Source organism: Ochotona princeps, chromosome 6 (genome assembly GCF_030435755.1).
Source record: "Ochotona princeps isolate mOchPri1 chromosome 6, mOchPri1.hap1, whole genome shotgun sequence".
Classification (NCBI taxonomy): Eukaryota; Metazoa; Chordata; class Mammalia; order Lagomorpha; family Ochotonidae; genus Ochotona; species Ochotona princeps.
The window spans coordinates 26,064,262-26,090,946 of record NC_080837.1 but is presented as its reverse complement, the minus strand read 5'-3'; the positions used below and the strand labels follow the sequence as shown (position 1 = coordinate 26,090,946).

The 26,685-nt window shown below is 36.0% G+C and overlaps 1 protein-coding gene across 2 annotated transcripts in view; it reads left to right on the top strand.

The window, feature by feature from the left end:
- The window catches only part of UNC13C (unc-13 homolog C), a 577,988-nt gene that overhangs the window by 370,893 nt on the left and 180,410 nt on the right, over nucleotides 1-26,685 (top strand). For both annotated transcript variants that reach the window (XM_004578069.4, XM_036495361.2), the window contains one exon: nucleotides 10,141-10,226. In XM_004578069.4, the coding sequence (XP_004578126.2) occupies nucleotides 10,141-10,226 (86 nt within the window). The remainder of the gene's footprint in view (nucleotides 1-10,140; nucleotides 10,227-26,685) is intronic.

Below are 26,685 nucleotides of genomic sequence, written 5' to 3'. Positions count from 1 at the left end.
GATTGAGTTGAGATTTATCTCCTACATGATAGTACCATGGATTATGCTAAGGAAATAACAAGAAATGCATTAAATTGTGGAAAATGGTCTAGTAAGTGTAAGCTAGGCCAAAGAACTGTGGAGTTAATTAGAAAAAAAAGCAACTCTACATTTGATATCGCGCTAGAAATATGGCAATGCTAAGAAATGAATTTAGTGTCAAACTGATATGGTAGATTTACAAATCCGTGACAGAAATTTGCTCATATTGCAATAAAAGAAAACTCGTATGGGCATATTTTCTAAGATCTCTTAGATTGGAAGTGAAGTCTAGCTAATACTATAATCATTCAGACCTTGATATAAGTTTTGTTATGAGTAATATGTTATTTGTCTCCAATCACATCAAGCCTTTCTTCTTTCATTTGTTATATATAGTTCATAATTGTGAATTTTTGTCCCTTAAAAAAGTACAATGGAATACAAAAATTCTTTTGGAAGCCATTAGTTTTGCAAATATTTTCTTTTTTTTTAAGATTTATTTATTTTTACTACAAAGTCAGATATACAAGCAGGAGGAGAGACAGGAAGATCTTTCGTCCGATGATTCACTCCCCAAGTGAGCCGCAATGGCCAGTGCTTTGCCGATCCAAAGCCAGGAATCAGTAACCTCTTCCGGGTCTCCCATGTGGGTGCAGGAACCCAAAGCTTTGGGCCGTCCTCGACTGCTTTCCCAGGCCACAAGCAGGGAGCTGGATGGGAAGTGGGGCTGCCGGAGTTAGAACCGGCGCCCATATGGGATCCCGGCCGCTAGGCCACGCCGCTGGGCCTGCAAATATTTTCTACAGATTATATTCTCTCACAAAATAGTTTATGTTGACAGAATAGATGACAGATATAAGATATTAACATAATTGGTACAATTTGGTAGTGAGGAGATATGGAAATAAGCATACCTTCTGCATTCTTTGCTAGAATCTCTATAACCAATGGCAGATAATGAGAGAAAAGCATAAGAGCACAAAAAATTGCAGAAATTCAACACATCAACCATGTGAAAAATGGAAGCATTGATAAGCAAATGAAGATCCTCCAAATTGGTCATACTGGAGTAACTGTCCAACCTAGAGTTGATGAAGGGTGGAAGGTTTGGAGAAATCTAATAGAACAATAACAAAGAAAAAATGTACTAAATGAGGGGAAATAACACTACCTGTTTCTTTATATTCCTATCCAATTATCAAACATCAGACAGACCCTTTTCTTAGGCATAGGAGTAAAACTTTTCCCACACAGGTCACTTCACCTGCTCTTGTGGTCAGAAAATCCTTCCTAGGGGTGTGTGTGTGTGTGTGTGTGTGTTGTGCCCACATGGTTGATTTATTCCCCAAGTGCCTACAGTAACTGGGGCTGAATCAAGGTTGGATTCAACAGTTAGAAATTCAATCTAATTCACCACATGGTTGTCAGCTGTTATCTGCTTCCAGTGTACATTGGCAGAAAGCTAGAATGGGGATCTGGGATCCCCTAACCTTCTTAATTAGTATCTTGGCCACTAGGCCAAACACCTTCTTTTTTCCTACATTTTACAGTTTGCGTCAAAGCAATGTAAGAAAGTCTTCCTGCACTTGTCACTTCTCAAATCCTTTTATCTTAAAATGTTCAGAACACTATGGTGCCTTATTTGGGGAGAAAGTATGACTTGAACTCTGTTAATAAAAAAGAACATTTATCATGTTAGACAATATTATTTAAGAGAAAAATAATCCTGTCATTTCAACCATTTTGAACTGTAAAGGGAATGTCAACAAAATCATACTAGATGAGTTCAATTCTGTGTCAAAAATAACATGACAGAATCAGTGCAGTACAAAAACACCAACACTGTCACTGCCTCTTTATACTAGGTGAGCTCTGACCCAGTTACAGGCTTGGTGAACTGTGCTTGCACTCATCCATCGCCTCTGTTCAATCATTGCTAATGCTGTGTTTTTCCAAATACAACAGAGGATTTTATAGAGAAGGGATACTTGTACTATGCTTTGAAGATGCTGAGAGTGGTAAGGATCACACAGAAATAGAAAACTGAGCAGAGGAAAAAAATGATCAGAAGACATGGGACCTCAGGCATGCCAAGAAATCATGTATCATCTGGATGGCTTGGATACCTCAAGTGTTTGGGAAATGAGATGGAAGAAATGAAAGTTGGGATTGGGAACTAGTGGTACTGTGGGTTAAGTTATTGCTTACTCAAGTATGGCTGCTCTGATTCTGATCCAGCTTGCTGCACGGAGGAAAAGTAGTGGATGATGGCCCAAATATTTGAGCTCCTGTCAGCCAAGGGAGACAGGTGGAGTTCCCTAGCTCCTGGCTTTGTGCCCTCTTTGCAGTGACTGTGCTTAGTGTTTGAACAGTTCACCGCTGGATCTTCTCTCTCTTCCCTCTCTTTCTCTGTGTCATTCTGGCTTTCAAATAATGCATCCTTTTTTTAAAAAAGAGAAATAGTATCAAAGGATGCCAGTAAAGCCATGTTAATAAGTTGAAATGTGTGTGTGTGTTAATGGTTGTATGACAAGAAATTGCTTTGAAATAGTAATTTGGAAGTTAAAAGGATGTGTTGGAAGAGGATGATACACAAAGAGATAAACTAATAAACTAGTATAATCCTAAGGACAAATGAGAATTAGAAATTGAATTAGTGATGTGACCATAGAAATAAGGAAGAGATGAGCTTAGTACACAGACACACCAAGAGCGAATCTAGAAAGAAGGAGAAAAGGGATTTCATAGACTATGAAGAAGTTGATGAATAGTATTGTTGTCTAGATTCACAAGTGAAAAGTGAAGCAAAGCTCACATAATACTTCCGAATATCATAAAGAGGTAATAAAGTAAAATGAAAATGTAGACTTCAGGAGAACATGAGCAACTGTTAAGTAAATTCTGAATTTTCTTGCTCTATTTTAAGCTCTTTATTGCTTTCATAGCTAATAATGACCACAGCCCAGTTTAATCAAGCATACTATTGTATACTTATAATGGAACAAAACTTCTTCCAATGCAGATTAATATGATGTCTAAGACTCAAAAGACTGATTTCTATATAGAAGTAGGTGTTGGGGCCATCGCAGTGGCATACCAGGTCAATCCTCAACCCTATAGCATACATAGCGATACATGGTCATATATCCCATATGGACGCAGGTTAGTATTCTGAGTGCTCTGTTTTTGCTCTAGCTCTCTGCTTATGGCCTGGAAGAGCAGTGGAAGATGGCCAAAGTGCCTGGGACCCTGCACCTGTGTGGGAAACCTGGAGGAAGCTCTTGGCTTCAGATCAGCTCAACTCTGGCCATTGTGGTCATTTGGGGAATGAACCAGCAGATGGAAGATCTTTCTAACTCTCCTCTCTCTCTGTAAAGATAATAAAAATAATTTAAAAAGAAGTATATCTTGAGGTTTAAATTTGAAGAAAGACTAATACATAAAGTAACAAGCCAGTAATTGGAACTTTAGATATTTTATAGCAAAATCAATAGACCATACAAAAAAGGGAAGAAAAATTAAATGAAATTTTCAATGATTAGAATTTTTATTATTATGAAATATGAACAAAGAACCATATGCTGTATTTCTCATTGTATCAGTGATTTTTTTATGTATACATTTCTTAATCTCTAATGATTCTGAATTTTTTATTAAATGTATTCATTAATTACATTGTGTTGTAATTTCATAGGAACTGGGATTCTCCCCACGCTTCCCCACACCCTCCCCCCATGGTGGGTTCCTCCACCTTGTTGCATAACCATAGTTCAAGTTCAGTTGAGATTCCCTCTTAGCAAGCATATGCCAAGCATAGAGTCCAACATCTTACAGTCCAGTCAAGTCCAACTACTTATTGGGGAGACCCTCTCTGGTCTGAAGGCAGAGCCAGCAGAGTATCATCCCGATCAAATAAAAGCACTAACATATTATCAGCAACAATTAACATCGTTATGGAATTAATTGACATAGTATTGAGCAGCCAACATGTTAAAAATAAATGTGTGTTGTAAGTTGGCTTTATGTCTACACTAAGTACAAAGGAATTTGAACATATGTTTTTTCCCTATTGGAGATATCTCAAATTCCGATAACAAATCCTTATTTTTAAGAAGATTTGTTTATTATTTATTTATTTATTTAGAAGAGAAGACGAAGGAAGAGACCAGGAGAGAGAGATCTTCCAAGCCCCAACTGTTTCTTTGCTAATTGCACATCCATCTCCATAAGCATTTTTCTCAACATTTCATCTTTTAGATTTGTATCAGTTCTTTTACTATTAACAGTATTACTCCTTTGCCTTTTATATAAATTTGTGTGTATTTTTCCAGGATGTTTGCAATGTTGGGATATAACTGTAGTAATGAGAAATTTAAATCACATTTTTTCAAGGAGGAAGATCAAACTTGACAGTGCTTACATAACTGAGAAAACCCTGAAACTAACATCTTATTTTAGATGCTATGTTTTGAAAGTATCTGATTGAAGCTTTTACATTAAAGAAAAAATATTTTAGAGATGACTTTGAGAGTCTTTTCTGGTACAATTACAACCATTATCTGGGTAATGTAGCCTCTGTAATCTATCACTTTATTTTTATTCTCCTTCAAATTTAGAGGGTATTATTTTTTTCATTTTTTAAAATCATTTTTTTTTGGTATGAACCAGGATTTACTTACTTTTTATGATACAGTTCCATAGGCTCCTGGTATTTCCCTTATCCCAGCCCCAATTCCTCCCCCACCTAGTTTCTCTATATCATTACTAAAGTATAGTTCTTCATACACGTATGTCCATCATTGCAGGCATGGACAATGGCAGAGAGTCCAGCATCCTATTGTTAAGATATAATAAACACTTTCATTGTAAATCCATCTTTGTCTGGAAGTAGAGATGCATACTACATTGTATCCTCACATCTGGATGTTAGTCTCCATTTCACTGTTACTGTGCATCCCCTCAAATGAAAAGTCATAATACACAATCAACAATAGGAAGAAAAATAGAAGTTTACAATGCCATGAAGTTAAATAATATGTTACTAGATATGACAGTCTCTATTACACAGCTATTATACATCCACTTAAATATAAGGCCACAAAATAAAATCAACATCAGGTAGAAAAAAGAAATTAGCAACACCAAAAGTTAAATAACATGCTACTACATGACTAACATGAAGCTGAAGAAATGAAAATCAAGAACCTTCTTGAAGAAAATGATGCTACTGTATAATCTATGATTAAATTCTTCAGTGACTCATAGGGTATTATTTTTAACAACTAATTTCTATGAATAACTGTATCAGGATATTTCTCTGCATCTTGAACTTCTAGCTATATCATTTGTAGTAATTTTTGCTGAATGATATGCCTGTTTTAATTGTAAGTCACATTAATTTTTTTAAATTAGTATTGACAATAATCATGCTTATTTATGGGCTACAATGTGACAAGTGAGTATGTGTATATGTTGCAGGATTTTTCCCTTCTTTGATATTTCCTAGTTATTAGGACCCCTGAACTCTCTTGCCACTTGTTCATAAAATACATAAAGGTCATTTTGAATAAATCATTAAGCCCACTGCAATATGTAGCACCAGGACCTTAATCCTTTGATACAACTCAGATTTGGTACCCATTCTCCAAACCCCACTTTCCCCTTTTATCCCTCTCAGATCCTGGTACTCACTATATTGCATTCAGATTGAGGGGTTTTTTCCTTAATTTTCTATTTATCACTATGAACATGCAGTATTTATCTTTCTATGTCTAACTTATTTCTCATAAACCATAATCATTGAAGCTGCATCAACCCAATGATCTAAAATAGAATTTTAGAAAATCGTTTTGTTCAAGTTGGTTACTGTCTGATTCCCTTGGACATCTTGGATGGACTCCATGTGTAGTAGTTATCAAGTCTTCTATCTCAGCTGGTGCCTAACAGCAAAACTTGAGAATCCTACAAACATCTCTTTCGTTTTACCCCATGATTTCCTTCTTAGATTTATAATAGTTTATCAATGTGCATGAAGCTAAGTTAGTATGTGTGCAACTTCGTTGCGAGTACTATAAGACTGTAAAGAGACATCTCTTTTATTTAGCAGCATGATGTCTGTCATTAGCACAGTAGAAGGTGCGTACTGGGCCCTCTGTCAACAAATGCTTATTAAAGGAGTGCAGGAGCCGATTACATCAGCAGCTGTTTGAAATATAATACTTCTTATTTTTACTTCATGTAAATGTATATGATTTGGGATTTTCTCCAAAATGAACAAAACACTGCAGACTTGATTAAAGCCTTATGAAAACATAAACCTTATGAATCCAATTCCCTTTACTCCTCACCCACACAGGGCTATTAGCATGGTAGTTTTTCTTAATGTATTTGCTTTTATTGAAAAGTAAAAAATACAGAGAAGAGAGAAAAATCTCCCATCCGCTGGTTTACTCCTTGGGTGACCACAACAGCTGGAGCTGAGCCATTCTGAAGCCAGGAGCCAAGAGCTTGTTCCAGGTCTCCCATGTGGGTGCAGGGTCCTGAGCCTTTGGGCCATCCTTGACTGCTTTCCTAAGCAACAAGCAGCGAGCTGAATGGAAAGTGGAGCAGCTGCAACACAAATTAGTGCCCATATCAGATCTTGGTGGATGCAAGGCAAGAAATTTAGCCACTAGGCTACCACGCCAGGCCCAGCATGGTGTTTTTTTCCCAGAACGGTATTTTTAATGTTCATGAATTCGAACCTCAAGGTCATATAATAATAATAACTTATTAAATATATGCCAGTATTCTCCCCTTTAGACACTGACAATGTAAAAGCATAGGAACAGGAGAAAAGTTCTTCCCAATAGCGAGTCCCAGAAAGACACCACTCATGACCTGGTGGTGCAATGGTCCAGATGGAAGAGGTCAGTGAATAGCACACTGGGCTGGCAATTGTATATTTAATATGTAAGAAATTAGAACATGTGTTTTCCAACACAAGTGTAACATTTGCACTGTAAGAATCAGTGCATTCAGCTCCCCTTCTGTCTGTATATAGTTTTAATATTTTTATTTTTATTTTTATTTTGTTTTTAAATGTTCGAACAGACTTCTTGTAGTGGTTTCACTTTGTAATCTTGTTAATAAGTACCTAATGTCTAATTCTGTGAGCACATGTCCAGAAGGTTATTTGCCATCTAATTCTCTTCTTTCTAAAGTGGCATTCAAATAATTTTCCATTTTTTTAACTGGAAAGTTGTCTTTCTGAAGAAATCTTTAGTGTATTTTATGCATTTTGAGTAAAAGTGTTTGAATTCACATGTTGTTCCTAGTTCTTTGTCCCTGTATTAGTTTATCTTTCCATTCCTTCAACAGAATCATTAAGATCAAATTTTAATCTGTACAGTACAACTTAGTAATATTTTATTCTATAAATTGTACTTTTTACATCGCACACATAAGCAGCTGCTACTTAGGTTAAGATCAAGGGGATTTTCTGTTGTTTTATTTTAGAGGCTCCCTGGTTCTGTACTGTTTGAATCTCTTTTCTTGTGTGCTAAGGTCTGGGTCAAGATTCCTCTGTGTGTTCTGCATGCATATATCCAGTTATCCTTGTGTCACTTGCTTGGATATCTATACTTTCTCCACTAACTTATTATTATACTTTGTTAAAAGTTAGTTGACATATTTTATGACACATGTAATGATAAGTATAGTTTCATAGAAATCTACAAGGACAGGTGATAGGAATCCTTTCAGGTTTTTTTTAAGCACTGCTTTTTTTTTTGCCTTTACTATGTCAGTTTTCAAATTAGTTTACCAATTTCTGTTAAATATCTTGTGGCACTTCTAACTTAATCTGCAAAGTAACTTGAAAGTACTTAACCTCTTAACCTTCTAATAACATTGAATGTACAAAGCTAGGAATACAACACATATCTCTCAACTAATATTTGATGTCCCAATATTTTGTAGTTTTGATTGTATGTGTATTGTACTTTTGTTATATTGTATCTAATTATTTTACAAACTTTGATGCTATGATAAGTACTGCTGTTATTTTAATTTGAACCTCCAATGAATTCTTTGCATATAAATAAAGAAGCATGCTCTATATTCCGTGAGTTTGAATATTTTCTAAATAGATAATGCTGTTAGTAATTTTTTATCATTTTGATGTAGATAATCCTATTATTTACAAATAGAAATCAGTTTACAAAACTGGATTTCTTTCTTCCCTGTATATATGTCACGTACTTCTTTTTCCTGCACTTGGCAAGATTTAGGAAGTGCAATATCATGTTTAGTAGAAGCAAAATAAACCTCATTGCTTTGAATGTGATCTTAGTATGAGTGTTAAGTTAGCAATAGTTTCTGGTAAGATCTTGTTATAAAATTTAAAAAATTCATTATAATTCCTCATTTTCATTTTTATTTAATATATTGAATGTATATTAAGTGTATCAAGTACATTTTAATGTGTCTTGAGAGCATATGAAAATTTATTGAAATTTTTCTTAATATTTTGATTTAGTAAGTTATATTGGTTAAGTTTTTTATTGGTTAATTTTTTAAAATACTAAATCAACTTTCATTTGGGGATAACCATCAATTGATCACAATATATTATCTTTTTTATATATTAAAAAATTGAATATGTCACTTATATTAATTATTTGGCATCTATATTTATGCGAAATATTTTTCTGTGATTTCCTTTTTATGTAATATCTTTGTTTTTCATGTTGGGGCACTGTGAGGTTAACCAACATGTACTTACATTATTCTTGATTCAAAAAATTAAAATGATTAATCAATTATCGCTTTTTAGGAGCTCAAAGAGCTGTCACATTTAGCAATGATAATTTCTACTGCATATTTATTACACAAAATTAATATGCTACAAACTGCATGATGTTAGCATTACCTACATATGAAATCTTTTGAAATAAATTGAGTGCCATGCTAATCTTTATATTGATAAAATAGAATTTGGCAATGTAAACTAATTTGCATAGATTTGGGTTAATTTTCTCTAATTACAGTAAAGATCTGAGTTTAACCATTTGATAAATTCAAAGCTTCTTCATGTAGGTGTTAAAATATCAGTTGACATTGTAAGACAGATTGATAGATGACAATCATTGAGGAACATTAGTGAAACACATCCTGCTTTTGGTGGGAAGTTGGGCTAAGATAGTTCTGTGTCTCAGTGTCTTGAGGTCATATTCAGATCATAGTGCATTAGATCCTATACAAGATCCTATACAAGATTCTATTACTCATTTTAGATTTGGATTAAAAATAAATATAAATGGCAGATCTATTTTTGTCTATATCTGTATTTGTGAAATTTGTTCATGTGTGTGTAAATGCATTATGTGTTGTGCATATATTGACATGTATATTTGTTGAAAGACTAAACGTTTTCAGTTTTCAACCTGGCATGGCATACTTGCAGTGTAATGGAAGGATTTTTCTCAAACTACCCACTGAGCTTGTATTAGCATCCTCATTAGGAAATTAGAAACATATAAACAGAGTGTGTCCTAAGTAGCAGAAGGGCTCTGGTGCTCAGCCTGAGCCTGTTTGATCTAAAACACAGCCCAACTTGGGAGTTCAAAAGTGCTGAATAGTGCTTCGTGATCAGCTCTTTCACTGGAGGGAGAGAGGAGTTGTGAAATAATTCACTTCATGGGCATAGAGAACAGAAGGCCTGAAGCACTCTTCCAGACAATGGCACAGAGATGCTCGTGTCGTGTACGTATTTGGGGTTACATGGTATTTGCTACTCTTGTTTGATTTACACTCATAATCAGGGTATAGGAAGATGAAGTGTTTAACAAATCTGAAGGTGCCTTTCATGCACAGCATCACACATCTGGGGGAGTCCAGGGTGCCACTACTTTGGTTCTGACATAATCAAATCTATTTCCCCATCATGCAATACTTGCTTATCCCTGCAATTGGGTATGCTACTTTCTTAAGACCCATGTATGAATTTTTTCATAAATGATTTTCAGAAATGAAACTATTTATGAACTGCAAGAACTGACATATATATGTAAATTATAGCATGTGGACTTTCAGATACCTGCTTTTTGATGCACTAAAACAAAAATGTTTTGTTTTTAGGTTTCCTCAAGAACTGAACATGGGGAAAGTAAGTGCTGAAATTATGTGGACTCTCTTTGCTCTGGATATGAAATATGCGTTAGAAGGTAATTACATATACCTATACTTACTAGACCACGTGTTTCAGTTAACTTGTGATTTGTTCTTAGCTTTTAAAAAGTATATATTAGTACGTATAGTGATATAATTACTTCTAAAACTTATTCCTGCATGATATGAAAGTAAATGTCCCAAAATATATGAAAGTCCTAAAGAGCCACATGTTGAGTACCTTTAATCTAGAAATTGAATTCTAAAATATTCAAAATATGAAACTGCTATAGCACCAATGTGATATCGTACATTGAAATTTCCATACTGTGAAATTTTATCTACACAATTATCTTAATATTCTTATAAAATTACCTTTAGGATATGTGTATATGAAACATAAGCCAATTTTGTATTTAGATTTGGGTCTCCTCTCCAAGACATTTCATTAGGTAAGGGCATATTTTAAAATCTGAAATATAAATAAAGGATAATTTATTTTAAATATAGGATACTATATGTATATGTGGGTGCGCACACACATATACACATACACTTTAAATCATTTGGTCTAGTTTGTGGGATGATGATGTTCAAATGTAGGGAATTTTATGGCAGTTCATTTACCAAAACACACTTAACTTAGTGGGTGAGTGACTGTATTACTCAAGGAATTTGCCTAAATGACATGGAAAGAGTACCCATGAGTATACAGGTTAGAAGCTAATTAAAGCTACCTAGTAACAAAGGCAAAACTGTTTAATACAAATCCAGGTCATATAATATCAATCAGAGAAAGATATCTCAAAGTTAAATAATCCTGAAAATGATTTCTGAGTACGTGTGCTGTTTAAAATTAGAGGTTGAACTATCTAGCAGGTCCATATCCTTGTAGAAATGTTTCTTTGAACTTATTCAACAAAATGCATTTAGAGTTCATAGATAATAAATAGCTTCAGACATACAAAGTGTGATATCATAGTCATGAACAGGACAACTGTGGTCCCTGCCGTCAGTAAGATTCTAGAAATACCAGTATGCAGACAATTGCAATATGAAATGGTTAGGGCTAAGGATAAAGTGGTGTCTGTGGGAACGGGGAGTAAATCAGACCTAGGATGATGGAACAAGGTAGGCTGTTTATAGGAATGAAGGTCTGAAGGGAAAACAGGAGTAAGAAGAATTTCTGATGGAGAATAGAACAGTAAAAATTACAAGGAACTCAAAGGTCACATGAGAATAAAAACCTCTGCAAGCTGACTGAAAAAGAGGCAACTGGAATTGCGTCTGGACAAACTGGCAGCGATCAGCTTGCTTGCAGTGTCTTGTCAGCCATGGTGAGGAGACTAATGTTGTGATCTAATTAGTGATTACGCTGTGATCCACCAGGAGAGAGAAGGACCATAAAGTATTTTCAACAGGGATCAATCTTGTTCAGATTTGTAAGCTAGAACATTGTTTTGACTGCGGTGTAAAACATAGGTTGGTAGGGTAAAATTGATCGGGAGCTTTTGTTCTTTGTGCCATTTTTTTTTTCCCTTTGCTAAAATGTAAGCTTGGGGTTGTGGTATTTAGAAAGGACTTATAAAAGATTTTCTAATTGAAGGAAATCATGTAATAAATGATAGGGTTGGTGCTTTCTCATAGAACTAGTCTCCACCTGCAGATAGAGAGGTTTGTCTAATTTCAGAATTACAGCAAGGTAGGATGTGCGGCACAGGGTAGAGTATCATTTGCTGTGCTCTCTTCGCATCTCAGAGTGCCTGGCTGAAGTCCCAGCTGCTCTTTTTACCAATCTAGCTTCTGGCTAGTGCAGCCTCAGAGATTGTAGAGGATGGATCAGTTACCTGACCCCCTGCCTTCCAAGTGGGAATGCCAGGGTTTGGCCCACCTCAGCCCTAGCTTTTACAGGCACACAGAAAATCAATCAATCAAGAAAGTGATGAATCAATCAGTCTATCCAAGAGGTCTGTGTGTATGTGTGTCTCTGTGTGAGTGTGTGTGTGTGTGTGAGAGAGAGAGAGAGAGAGAGAAAGGAGAGAGAGAGAGAGAGAGAGAGAGAGAAAAAGGAGAGAGAGAAATCCTGCCTTCCAACTGCAATAAACAAATCAGTTTTTTTAAAAAATATGCAAAAGAAAAATTACACGAAACTGTACAGAGGTACAAATTCCTTATTCCACAGTGAATTATTCCTTTCCCAGTATATTGATGGCCCAGTATTGTCCACCTCTGTCCCCATCTCAGCCTCCTTCCAAGTACATGCTTTACAGAATCCTTTTTTAATCGTGTCTCTTGGATCCAGAACAGCAACAAAATCTCAAACCAGAACTACAATTAGGCAATTAAAGTTTTTGAGAATATTGTGTAAAAGATTGTTTTTATTTATCTGAAATGCAGTTTCAAAGAGAGTGGGAACAACAGAGATTTTTCCACCCATTGTTTCATCACCCAGATAGCCACAATGACTTCCAGAAGCTTCAACTGGGTCTCCCATGTGGCTGACAGGAGCCTAAGTATCTGGGTCATCTTCCATCCCTTTCCCAGGCACATTAGCAGGGAGCTGGATCAGGAGTGAAACAGTTGGGACTCAAACCAGTCCCCATATATGATGTCAGCATTAAAGGTAGCAACTTAACCCACTGTGGCACAATGCCAGCCCCAAGGTTGCATTTGATTCTTCATGACTGTACTCTTCCACTCTTATTAGGTATCCCAAACTTTACAGAGTCAAGAAAAATTCTTTATCTCTACTGCCAACAGCTGTCTCTCCTGGCTCCCTGTGGAGTTACTAAAAGCACCACTTGGCCAGTTGCTTGATGCAAACATGGAGAGTTTGTCACTGATTCCCTTTGTGTCTTCACCACAGTCAAAGCGGAGCTTGCATTACAGTTTATCTACTGTTTGTCTCTAATTTCATATTCTCTATTCCACCTACTTGCACAAGCAGCTGTGCAGGTCTCAACTAATGTAACTTCCTCAAAGAGGTTTTCCCTGGCTGAAGTTATAGATATGCATAGCTACCCTGGGAATATCTTTAATTCTTTTCAAAATGAATATCTTTTTTAAAATCTTGGCTAGTTAATATGATTACTTTTAATGTATTTTTCTCAGCACATTTTTTTGGTCTATGCAAGTGTTTTTTTTTTTTTTTTTTGGTCTATGGTTTTTACTAACATTATCTATGTCGCATATAATGATATCTATTGAATAAGTTAAATCTTTACCAGGGAATTCCAATGGAATGGAACAGTGGGAAGGAAAGTGGAAGATTCTTCCATTTGTGATCTTTGTGGGTGTTACGTACTAAGAGGTCGATACCTTTGTGTTTTATTGTCTTCCCTCAAAGTGAAAGATTCAGGTTGAATAGGAGGACTGAGAAGGGAAGAGTAGTCCCTGCCCAGACTCTGAGTGATTCTATGGGACTGTTCTAGGCTGGTACTGCCTCCTGGTGCGCTGCTGGGGACTGTTCTAGGATGGTACTGCCTCCTGGTGTGCTGCTGGGGACTGTTCTAGGCTGGTACTGCCTCCTGGTGTGCTGTTGGGGACTGTTGTAGGCTGGTACGGCCTCCTGGTGCACTTCTGGGGACTGTTCTAGGCTGGTACTGCCTCCTGGTGCGCTGCTGGGGACTGTTCTAGGCTGGTACTGCCTCCTACTGGTGTGCTTCTGGGGACTGTTCTAGGCTGGTACTGCCTCCTGGTGCGCTTCTGGCTGAACAGAGTGTCTCTTGCACAGAAGCATCTGTACAAGGACTTAGATCTTTCACTTTGCACTACCTCTACTTACACAACAAAGAACAATTTTAGATGGGGAAATATATTTCTGTGTAAGAAGTATGAATATAAAATTTTTAATATAAGTAAAACAATGGAATAAGAACTGCTGCAAGAAAAACGGTGTACAACTTTTGGCTAGGTGTTTGTTGCTTGTAAAATAGTAATTTTGAACTCAGTACAAAAGACAAGTCCAAATGCTAATATTATGTCACCGAAAATGGTCAAAGATTAATGGTCTAATTAATAATAATTGTGTCACTATTTTAGCTTTTCTGAAACAGGAGCCTCTTTTTTAACAATAATTTTAATTCAAGCTCTTAAAATATCAGTCTTACTGAAATTTATTTTATTGAGATTCATGCACAGTGCAAGTCACTTAAAGTGTGTTGTTTGTTAAAGTTGTTTAATTTGTAAGCCTATTTATTTTTTCAGGGATTTCTTTCTTACACATTAAGGAGTTATTTTAATTGTGGTTAATAAATGTTGTATGTTCATTCACTAGATAAAAAGATTTTTTGTATATTATATTTGGCATACTTATATTCATGGAGTCTTAATGAAGCTCAATGTGTGTTGCTTCCTTGAATCGAACCAAAATAGGACAACTGTGTGCAAAAAAATAATTCTTTCAAAAATCTTTCAAACACACCCATAACACATCACATGTGCATACTTTTTGTGGTACTGCAAATTGAAATACACTAGACAATCTGAAAGTTTGGGAGACACAATATAGAAAACTTTATCCCTTGCTAATTGTGTAAAGCAATTAATGCATAACCTCTCTCTCCAAAGTTTAGTTTTCTTATTTTTAAAATGATGATAATGGTTCCACAGTTGATGTGAGAATTAAATGAATCCTTAATGTACTTTGCAAACTCTAAAGCGCTATGTTAATGATCAGAGAAGGTTGTTATTATTTTGGAAAGGGAGAAAGACTTGTCAGACTCAAATGGTCTCCTGTAGGGAGCAGAGTTTTACCTTCTAGGAGAAAGTTTATAAATGCGTCATAGTCAATTTTCTGTCTCATTCCTCTTCCTTTAAATAATTTCAATCTAATAGCAAATTTAAAGAAATACCTTTCTAAAAAAATAGTATGTAAAACATGATTGATTATTACAGGAAAATTAGAGCGGAGAGTATCTGATAGAGCTGAAGACTGTATTTAGAAAGCATCCCTTTGGCAAGTTTTTACACACTGATAGCAATGTTCCTGTTCTCCCTATTTGCCATGTAGAAAATTGTTAAAATTAATTGACTGTGGAGTAGAGCTTCTAACTGCTGACCTAGAAAGTTGAGTTGCTGTTTGATAATTTAGGCTACATAATTTGTCTTGTGATTTAAGCATCTGATTCTGACTTATAAGCCACCCCTAGAGGAATCAGTCCAATGGAACTTGCAATCTTGAGTTTGTGAAGTTTTATTTGTTTTGTTCTGTTTTTGCTTTAGTTCATGAACTTATCACTGCTGCAATAGGAATAGTCTAATTACAAAATTTATTCAGCCTATATGAACCAAATTATTTGTTTTTCAATTTTATTATCATATACATATTTAATCAACAGTAACTGATCTGATCACTATAGAAAACAATCTTGCCAAATCATCTTACATATTAAAACTTACTTGCCATAAGAATTAAGAGTGTAGGAAGAAAAAGGACTCAGATAAAATATCATTTTATGTTGGTAATTATAAAAATAAGTTGGCTTCTCAGAGCTTCAAAGGAATTTATCCTGAAAGTTTTGCTGCCTTTACTCTGGTAAATATAAATGCAGGGTTTGGCAATTTAAGTTTCCATTTACTTGTTAACTGTGATTTTAAGTAATATATTCAAGTTAGTAAGTCTCACTCTTCACATTTACAAACCATGATTAAAAAATTGTGTTATATACTGCTGTAAGGGGAAGTTAGACATTGGAGCAGAAGTAACATACAATAAATACTGAACACATAACAGAAATTATGTTAAACCAGAGTGTTGCAGTTTACTCAGCAATATCTTAGGGAATGTTTACAATACTACTGAATGCTTATCAGCAACTAAAATATTTCATTGATAATCTCAGTGGAGCACAGATATTGAAGACATGTCAAAAATTTCCTGGAGAGTAGAATGGCAATATATTTATTTTGGTGCAAAAATGTTTGAAATGTATGTATAATAATTTTTTCATAATAATCATTTTACCATTAATATTTTGAAGTCTTCCACCCATTTGTTATCTTGGTATTCTGAATTTGGTTGTCTGGCAGTTTTTAAATCAAGACACCTTCTATTCAGGACACTGACTGTGTAACATATGCCTGTGTCTTCAAAATCTTTATTAGGAGTTAATCCTGCTATGTCCCAAGACAGTGGCCAGATGGTAGGTTGGGTCCACACAGATTCAGGTGGTTTTCTAATTAATAATTCTGTAAATGAGTACTTGGGATTCTTTGAAACACTGGCTCTTAAACTCAAATTCATGACTAGTTTCAAATTATATCGTTCAATTGGCAGCTATATTTGAGGGATAATAATGAAGAGCAATCTAAGGCGTTTGACAAAATCTCAGATAGATCTTTGAATTAAAAAATAATCACTAAAAATGGATCAGTTAAAATGGTTGTTTCATCTAATCAACTTAGGAAGTAACTGAATTAACTGGAAAGTGCAAAACACAGTCATCTTTTACCTCCCTTTAGTCAAGTCTTCTAAATAAATGCTCCTTGCACTTTAGTGTGTGTACGATCACCTGGGAACCTCATTAAAATGCAATTTCTGGTTGAGCAGACTTGAGCTGCGGAAAGGATGTTTTTCTCCCTTCTAATTAATTCCGAGGTGATGCTTAGACAGCTGGTTGGTATACTGCAAGCTGAGAAGCCCCACCTCTGCAGTCAAAACCATGTCTCAGCTTTGGCCGATTTATCTTTTACTCACAAATCTCCATTGTCCACTACTTCAGTTATCACACTGGACTTCACCAATTGGTGAACTCAGCACCTTAAAATGCACAGGTGTTGCTCTCATGGTTACCATGCCTTATCGAATTTTGATTTACAAATGTCTACTAATTGAGGCACCTTCCACGGGTACTTTCTTCCCCTCACATTTCTGGGAGGATCAGTGGAGCTTCTCTCACAAAGTATTATCCCCACTGCCTTTTTTTTTCCCTGTTCAAGCCACCCAGTGAGATTCAGGAAATTGCTACTGGCCTTATAACAATAAAGATAATGAGGTCATAAAAGCATGGCCATAGCTCTCCTGATCGTGCTGAAACTTGCTTAAAGCAAAATAAGAGATGCATAGCCCCGTGAATTTCTTCTGGCCTCACAGTGTTCTCATAGTAGTATCTGTCTAGTCTGCCATGTTGTTGGTCTTCCTCAGGTTAATACTTTGATACTTCATGTCTTTCTGTTTTACCTAGTGATCTTTTCGTCCCACACATCGTTTGTAGCCAATGAACTTGATCCCCACTTTGATACAGAAAAAAATAATTTTTATAATGAAAAGTGTCTTTTGGAAATAACTGTTTTATTTTCCTATTTCCTAATTTCAGTCTTTAACAGATGAGAGAAATAAATATTACACCACTCCATACCTAAAAGACTGTAGTTGGAAGAGAGACTAGAAGAGTTTCGTTAACGCTCTCTCTGATCTACTTTTCTATAGCACCTGGTATAGTTATGTTAACCATATAAAAATGAAACAAATTCCAAAAGAAACAAAACCAAAGAAGAAAATCAGGTTAACAATGTAAATCTATGCATGTGTAGGAGAATAAATTTTAAAAATATGCCTCAAGAGAATAAATGGAGGAAGAAAATGAGTTAGGTCAAGTCCATTGGCTTAACATTCGGTAGGAGGAGTAATGAGAGTGGAAGAGATACTGATGACTCAGGCAAACTGAAGTACAGCTCTTACGAGTGGGAAGGTAACAGGGAAGTGAACCTTACTTCCATTCCAGGCTTTGTTTTGTTTAACCCACTATTAATAGAAAAGATGGAAATGCAAAGTGTATTCATGTCAAGTATTTCTCATTTTTCTTGACTTAGGGTCCAATTTTTACCAAGCAAATAATTTTTCTTTAGTGTTTATATCTTTCTTAAATTCTTTTAGTGCATTTTTAAATATTTGTGCTTTTTTATATCATACAATACATAAACCACATTTTCTACAAGATGATTAATAATTTAACACCTGTGTTTTATTGATTTTTATCAGAGTTGATTCTGAGGATTATGATAATATTTTTCCTATAATTACATTTGTTTATTCTCCTATTTGACATGTTTTGAATATATTTTAAAGATTAAAATCTTGTTATTGGCAGAATACATAGACTCATGAGTAATATTTTTAATTGTGAGACTATGAGCCCTTTCAGAGACTGGATTAGGTTAACCAAGTTCAAACATAAACCTGGCATTTAGGAGGTGATCAATAAATCACAAATGAGTGACAATTTGAGTCACACTAAAACTGACTAGGAGCTTGTGAGTATAGATTGATTTTTATGTAGATTAGAGCTAAGGTTTGCACATTGTTAAATTTCCTGTATTTTTCCCGGTCTGTTCTATGTTAGAGTACATTATTCATCAGTTTAACTGTCCATAACATGACTGGGACAGCAGCACAGTAACACCTCAATTCATCAAAATGCCTTTCATCAGTTGAGCCTTTCATCATACATCCCTAGCCCAAGGCTTTCTGCTGTTGACAATCCATTTTCTATTAGCAAGCACATCACTCAGAACATACGCTAAAACTCTACATTCATGAGAAAGAGCCAAATTTAGCCATCAAACAAATTTAATGGGCTGGTAATAAAAATCCGTTGTCTAGTTATATAATCTAGAGTAAAAGTATTCCAATAAATCCCCTATGTCATTTAATGAGGAAATAGATACAAGTGGGAGTAAATCTTGAAAACTGAAATAGAGTGTTGCAGCCCTGCCTTCCTTGGATTCATTCTCTCTCTCTCTCTCTCTCTCTCTCTCTCTCTCTCTCTCTCTCTCTCTCTCTCTCTCTCTCTCTCTCTCATGGGTTTTGAGGGAGTGACTGGAAAGATGCAAAATTTTTCCCTCTTGGTCTTGCTCCTGCTTTACCTTTCAGGTAGATGAGCAAAATAAATACATAAACATAATTAATCAACTTTTTTAAAATTTTAGAATGAAATGCTAAAATAGAGCTAAGCTAACTTTTCAAACTATAAAGATAGTATTCCTAGCAATACAAGAAAATGCATTTATCAAACACAGCTCTTGTGCATTCTGAAATAAGTTCAATGGCTCTTAATTCAGTTTTCCCACAATGATCAATGGCAGGTAAATGGCTTGGGTTATTAGAACCAGAAATGGAGAGTTACCATTCATGTATTTGCTACATGGTCAGAATATAAATAGTACCTAAAAATCATACTGGATATTTTCTCCCTGCCTGGACTCAGGCTGTAGTTGTATCTCACATAATTGTAGTTACTTTTTAAATGAGCAACAGCAATGGAAACCAATAGTTGACTGGGTTGGTTGGCACCCTGACCATCCAAGCTGTTAAGAAACACTGGGCTTTCTTGCATTTCCCATTTCAGGTGACTGTGTCCATTCTACAGCTCACCCACTATTTCAGCTGTTATTTTGCTACCTAACCATCATACTTGGGCTTTAATGTGTCAGAAAAGAAAAACATGAAGAGATAGCCTGTAGTAGCACCAACGTAATAAAACAGAAAACCCTCAGCTCGTTTTAGAGCCTGGCTAGCACCTTACATGTTTGCCTCTGTTATCATTACTTTATTCAACATGAATGAAAGCAAGCTTCTTGTGCCCCTTTCCTCAGCCACTTCTATGACCACAAGCAAAGGAGAGAAAAGTAAAAGTGATAATTTGGAAAAATACATGCTTTTTCGATATGCTTGAAACTCCTGATAGCCATTTCTGGCTTTCCGAACTTTACTCACAGTAAAAGAATAGTCTGATTTCTGAGAATAAAATAAGCACAAATGTCCAAGAGAGGAATTTACTCATGGCTGTGCTATCTTCATTTCAGAACAGTGGTTTTTAGCTCTCACTGTATTTTAGAATTACTGTGGATAGAATCTAGACTTCTAAAAATATCCCCATGATATTACTCTCATTTACTAATCATCTATTCAGAAATTCAAAAGTTGTTACACTTTGTTCTAAATTTGGTTTTTGGTTTTTTTTTTTTTTTTTTTTTTTTTTGGTCCTTAACAAGTCTATAAAGGGTTAACCCTGTAAATAAGTTGACATCCCCTATCAGAGCCCTAGTTTGGATCCTAGGTTCTCAATTTTCCAATTGAGCTCCCTGACACTGCATTCAGGAAAAGTTTAAAAAGTCCAGATGCTTGCACCTCTGCCACCCTATATGGAGACATGGATAGAGTTCCCACCAACTTTTGGCCTGGCCCTGGTAAGTGAATCAGCAGAAGGAAGTTTTCTTTCTCTCTTCCTGCCTTCAACTCATGTGTGTGTCACTCTACTTTTCAAATACATTTTTTAAATTAGAAAGGTAGATTCACAGAGAGAGAAAGAGAGATGCAGAGAAACAGTGTCCAATTGCTGGTTCACTCCCCAAGTGACCCCAATGGCCGAAGATGAGCCTGTCCAAAGCCTGAAGTCAGGAGTTTCTTCCAGGGTAGCCACATCAATGCAGGGTCCCAAGGCTTTGGGCCATACTCTACTGCTTTCCCAGGCCACAACCAAGGTGGTGAATGGGATGTGAAACAGCTGTGACAGCAACCAGGGCTCATATGGGATCTGGGCACAGGCAAGGCAAGGATTTAGCCACTGAGCCATTGTGCAGGGCCCAGATAAATAAATACATCTTTTTAATAAAGATTTTAGCTCATTATTTAAGGTATTCCTTGAATTCTTGTTCTATGCCAGGCAACATGCAAATCAGGCTTTTTAAACTCCTATTTTAACTTCAGAGAAAAAGGCTTGAGAAACTTCTACATTATAATCTAATAATCAAATAATTATAGAAATGTATATTTATGAAAAGCTCAGTATTATGGATGAAATACAATGTGTCTACTAGACATCTCAAACTTATATGCTAAAAGTAAACCTCTAGATTAAAACCTTGCGATCACGATCCTAGTCCTAGCATGACCTTTCCCTTTATATCAACATATGCTACCATTGTGTGGTATGAGACATTGTCATTGAGTCCTTTATTTCTCTTCCTATTCCCATCCCAACACACAATGTGTGCACATCCATGGATGAATGCTCCCTGCTCTACCTCCAAAATGTATCTGGATCCCCATTTGCATTCCTTCTGTCTCTATTACCTTTAACTGTTTCTATCTACGGATCCTCTCCACAATGATATCTTTAATAGATACACATCTCAACTATTGCTTCTGTATGATCCATTTGCTTCTGCCTTGTAAGTTGACTTGTGCAATTTAAATTAGATTGACATTCTCCTATATATACATGTTCCAAAGGCTTCCTGTCTTAATAGATGGAAGTCCATTAAAAAAATTAAAATTACGGCTTACAATGCACCATGTGGCTGGGCTCTACTCATCACTGCAAATTCTTCTCAGTGACTGCATCTCACATAGCCCTATCCCTAATGCTATCATGTCTGTTCCCCAAATACACCAAATTTGTTTCCATACTAAGACATTCATTTTGTTCTTTTTTCCTCCTGAAAAATTCTGCCTTTGCCTGCATGGGCAGCTGCTTTCTATTCTTGCATGTCAATTCACACATCACCTCCTTTGATACTTCGCCTGACAGTACCATTCCTTACCATGTTTCCATATGTACATATCATTTTAATTTTTTCCAAAGTGCTTAGTAACTTAGCCCAGTTATTTATTCACTTATTTTCATTTTTTCTCTTTGGAGAATTGCTTATAATTGTTTAAATTATAATCTAAAGTAAAAAATACTTTTATTGTGGATAAAATCCATTCACATACACAGATAGGTGCATAGATATAATGAACCAAATAAAAACTTCCAGAAGCTTGGAGAAGGATAGAAGTGATATGGGGTGAGAATTGTGTCAAGATAGGTTAAGCCACAATGTGTGAAACCACAAGCCCATGGGTCCAGTTGCTCCAGCTCCAACCCAGCTCTCTGCTGATGTCCTTGAGAAGCAGTGAAGGATGGCCTGAGGGCTTAGTTCCCTGATACCTATGTGGAATAGAGTCTCTGGCTCCTGATTTCATGCTTGCACAGGTCCAGCTGTTGTAGGCATCTGAGGAGTAAATCAGTGGATGCAAAAGGTCTGTCCCTGCCCTTTTCTGTTACTGTCTCCTGCCTCTTTCTGTTGCTGTGTCATTGGTTGGAAGGAAGGAAGGAAGGAAGGAAAGAAGGAAGGGAGGGAGGGAAGGAGCGAGGGAGGGAGGGAGGGAGGGAGGATGGATGGATTCGAGAAAGTTAGGAAGAATTCAAGAAAGTAGGGAAGAAAAAAAGTAGGGAAGGAAGGAAAGAAAAAAGAAAAAAATTAAACTTCCTAATTAAAAAAAAATAAAGACGACAAACTCCAAAATGTGTTTTATCAATGAGGGTCCTTCAAGCTTTCATGAAAATGCATGTTAAAAACTGTGCACGTGCTTAACATTTTTTTCAACAAAGGAAATTTAACATTGAATTCCATTTCCCCTTGAATGTTTTGAGATGCCACCTCATTTATCTCCTCCATGTAACCCTCTGTGTCCCTGGGTTCTGCATCTGTGCCTTCAGCCAAACACACATAAAAAAAATGGAGAAAAAAATTATGTTTGTACTGAGCAAGGTGTTTTCTTGTCATTATGCCCTAAACAGCTTTTTATTTTACATTTGTAGTGCATTAGATATTATAAGTACTCTAGGTATAATTGAAAATATATGAGTGAATTGCATAGGTTAGATGCAAATACGGTAATATAGGGGATTTGAGTAGCTCCAGATATTGCTATGTAAGGTGATCTTGGAACCAACTCCCAGAGATACTGAGGAATGACTAGATAAAACATATATATAGAATGCATACAAACATACACACATACATATACATATATGTATACATGCATATAAATGAGTGTAGACTAAAGTCCTGCTCTTAATCCTGCATATTGATATTGTGACTCACTGATAAGTTTCAACTAACAGTTTAAAAATATCACTCTAAAAATAAGCCTCATGCAGTCAGAAACCATTTATTTTCTTTTTTTTATGTGATACATTTTTTTATTTTTATTTTTATTTTAGTTTATTTAATTACATTGTATTATGTGACACAGTTTCATAGCTACTGGGATACCCCTACCCCTCCCCATACCCTCCCCCCATGTTGGGTTACTCCACCTTGTTACATAACCACAGTTCAAGCTCAGTTGAGATTGCCTCACTGCAAGCATATACCAAACATAGAGTCCAGCATCTTGCTGTCCAGTCTAGTTCAACGGCTCCTTAGGGAGACCCTTCCATATACCATCAGCAAAAATTTACATCATTATGGAATTAGTTGGCATAGTAATGAGTAACCAATATGTTAAAAATAAATGCGAGTTCTTAACCACATTCTGTGACCACCTCATTGACATTTCAATTTTAGTTTATACACAACTTATAACATAACATACATAGCATTACATGTTTTACATAACATCATATCATCTTAAATTAAGGCAAACATGTGGTATTTAACCTTTTAGAATTGGCTCATTTCCCTTAGCATTATGGTTTCCAGTTTGGCCCATTTGGCCACAAAGAACTGCATTTTGTTTTTTTTAATAGCTGAGTAGTATTCCATGGAGTAGATGAACCATAGCTTTCTTATCCAATCCTCTGCTGATGGGCATTTTGGCTGCTTCCATGTTTTTGCAATTACTGATTGTGCTGCTATGAACATTGGGATACATGTTGGTTTCTCATAAAACAGGTGATTTGGATATATTCCTAGGAGTGCTGTTGTTGGATCATACGGTATGTTGATTTTAAGTTGTTTGAATGTTCTTCATACTGATTTCCATAGAGGCTGTACGAACCTGCATTCCCACCAGCAGTGGAGTAGGGTTCCCTTTTCTCCGCAACCTCGCCAACATGTGTTGTTGGTGCTTTTTTTCATGTGGGCCAATCTTACTGGCGTCAGGTGGTACCTCATTGATGTTTTAATTTGGATTTCCCTTAGTGCCAGGGAATTTGAGCATTTTTTCATATGCTTATTTGCCATTTGGGTTTGTTCCTTCGTGAAATGTCTGCCCATTTCCCGTGCCCATTTCTTGAGTGGCTTATTTGTTTTGGTATTTCAGTTGCTTTGTAGTTCTTTGTATATTCTGGAGATTAGCCCTCTGTCCCCTATGTAGTACGCTAAGATCTTCTCCCATTCTGTGGGTTTCTTTTTTATTTTATTGATTGTTTCCCTTGCTGTACAGAAGCTTCTTAGTTTGATGATGTCCCATTTGTTTATTCTGATCTTGATTGCTATTGCCTTTGATGTCCTTTTGAGGAAGTAGGAACCTACCCCTAGATCTTGCAGAGTATTTCCAACATTTTCTTCCAAAAGTTTGAAGGTTTCTGGATGTAGATTTAGATCTTTTATCCATTTAGATCTGATCTTAGTGTATGGTGAGAGATGTGGGTCTATCTTTTTGTTTCTGCAGGCTATCAACCAGTTGTCCCAACAGCATTTATTGAACAAACCTTCCCATTTGCCTGGATTGTCGTTTGTCCTTTTGTCAAAGATTATTTGGCTGTATCTGTGTGGGTTCCCGTCTGGTGTTTCTATTCTGCTCCATTGATCTTCCTCTCTATCTTTGTGCCAGTACCACGCTGTTTTTGATAACCACTGCCCTATAGTATGTAAGAGGTCCAGAATTGTGATTCCCCCTGCTAACTTCCTGTTCTTCAGGATGGTTCTAGCTATTCGTGGAGAAACCAGTTATTTTCATATATAATTTAACACTGGTTTTCAAAATATGGTCATTGAATAATTTTATAATATATTCTGTGATAAAACCTTAAACCTTATTTACACATTCATACATTTGCAAAAATAACTGCATTTACATGATTTCCAAAATAATATTTGTAAGTTTGCCATATTTTTGTGCCTGTTTCTGCATTGCTTGCTTTTATTTTTAAACATCTATCATGAAAATATGATAATTAGGCATAACATATTTTTGCTTAAGACTAATGATGACTAATTATCATCTCTTGGCAAGGTATTTGAATGGAGCATTTATAAAATAAATCTTTGGATCCAGTACAGTAGCCTAGTGGCTAAAAGTTCTTACTTTGTATGCACCAGGATCTCATATGGGTTCCACTTTGTATCCTGGTGGCCGCGCTGCTTCCTATCCAGCACGCTGCTTGTGGTCTGAGAAGGTAGTAGAGGACGGCCCAAAGCCTTGGGACTCTGTGCCCATGCAAGAGACCTGGAGGAAGCTTCTGGCTCCTGGCTTCAGATCGGCTCAGCTCTAGCCGCTGCGGCCATTTAAGCAGTGAATCATTGTGTGGAAGATCTTTCTCTCTGTCTCTCCTCCTCTTTGTATATCTGAATTTCTAAAAAAATATAATAAAATAAATCTCAGAAAAAATTAAATCTTTACTATAGTGATACTTTCCAGGTTGAAAATGTAGTAAGAGTACAATCAAGAAAGCAAGGTTACCTTTGGGTGAAATAAGGGAATGGAGTTTGCTACAGTCTACATTTGTTAGTACTGTACAGTAAACTATCACATGTGCACAAAGTGGATATATATATGTGTGTGTGTGTGTATATATATATATATATATATATATATATATTATATATATTTAGCAGTACCTTGCCTTGCCAGTATTCTCTTAGCCTTGTCTCTTGTGAGAAAAGCTAGAGGATGAAATAAAATTTTAAAGTGCCATGAGACCTTATTCAGCCTTTTTTGGAGGGAAAAAACTTAGAGCAATAGTCAATTGAAAATGATTGCTAAAGTGAGTATAAAAAACTCAGCTTAAAAGAAAATAGAAATATTTACATGACCTGGCCTTAGATATTAGCCATTCTCTTGCCACCCTAGGCAGATATTAAAGGGGAAGGAATACTTCTGGAAAAAATGAACAGTTTTTAACCTACTTAAACTTTAATTGTGAAACTTGCAAATCTAGTTTCCTCCATTCAGTAAAAGCAATCAGAATCCCACTAATATATCTATCTATACAGATGTAACCACAAAATAAAATACCTCAGACTTTTTTGGTCATATATTGATCTAAAATATTCATCTTTGGCCATTGCTAATCAGTCAGTGGAAATTATTTCAAAATATGAAATGTGGGAACCAGATAGCATTGGAATGATGGCAGCTTTTCAGTAACTTTTTCCTGAGGAGGACTACAAAATATCATGTCCTTTGCACTGCTTTTGTTTTGTTTTGCATGGTTTAATATGACGATCTTGGAAAATCTCTGGAGTAACGGTCTCCCACTGCTTTTCCTTGGGTGATTGTCAGTTACATAGGCTTTCAATGTTACCTGCTCACAACATGAAGAGCTCTTCAAGTGTGATAGATAATATTCTTGTGTGTCATGCTTTCAGGAAACTACCTGGAAATGCTTTGTCAGAGTAGCTTCCAGCTCACACAATCCTGTAATTTATGAGATCTGTTGGCAGGCTGATGGCTAGAACGGTTCAAGTTGAAATGTGAGGAACACTTTGAAAGACAGCAGAGAGATTTCATGGGGAAGCTTATTACATTGTGCTGTGCTCTCAGTTTGCAATCCTCTTTTGTAACACAAGAAATCTTAG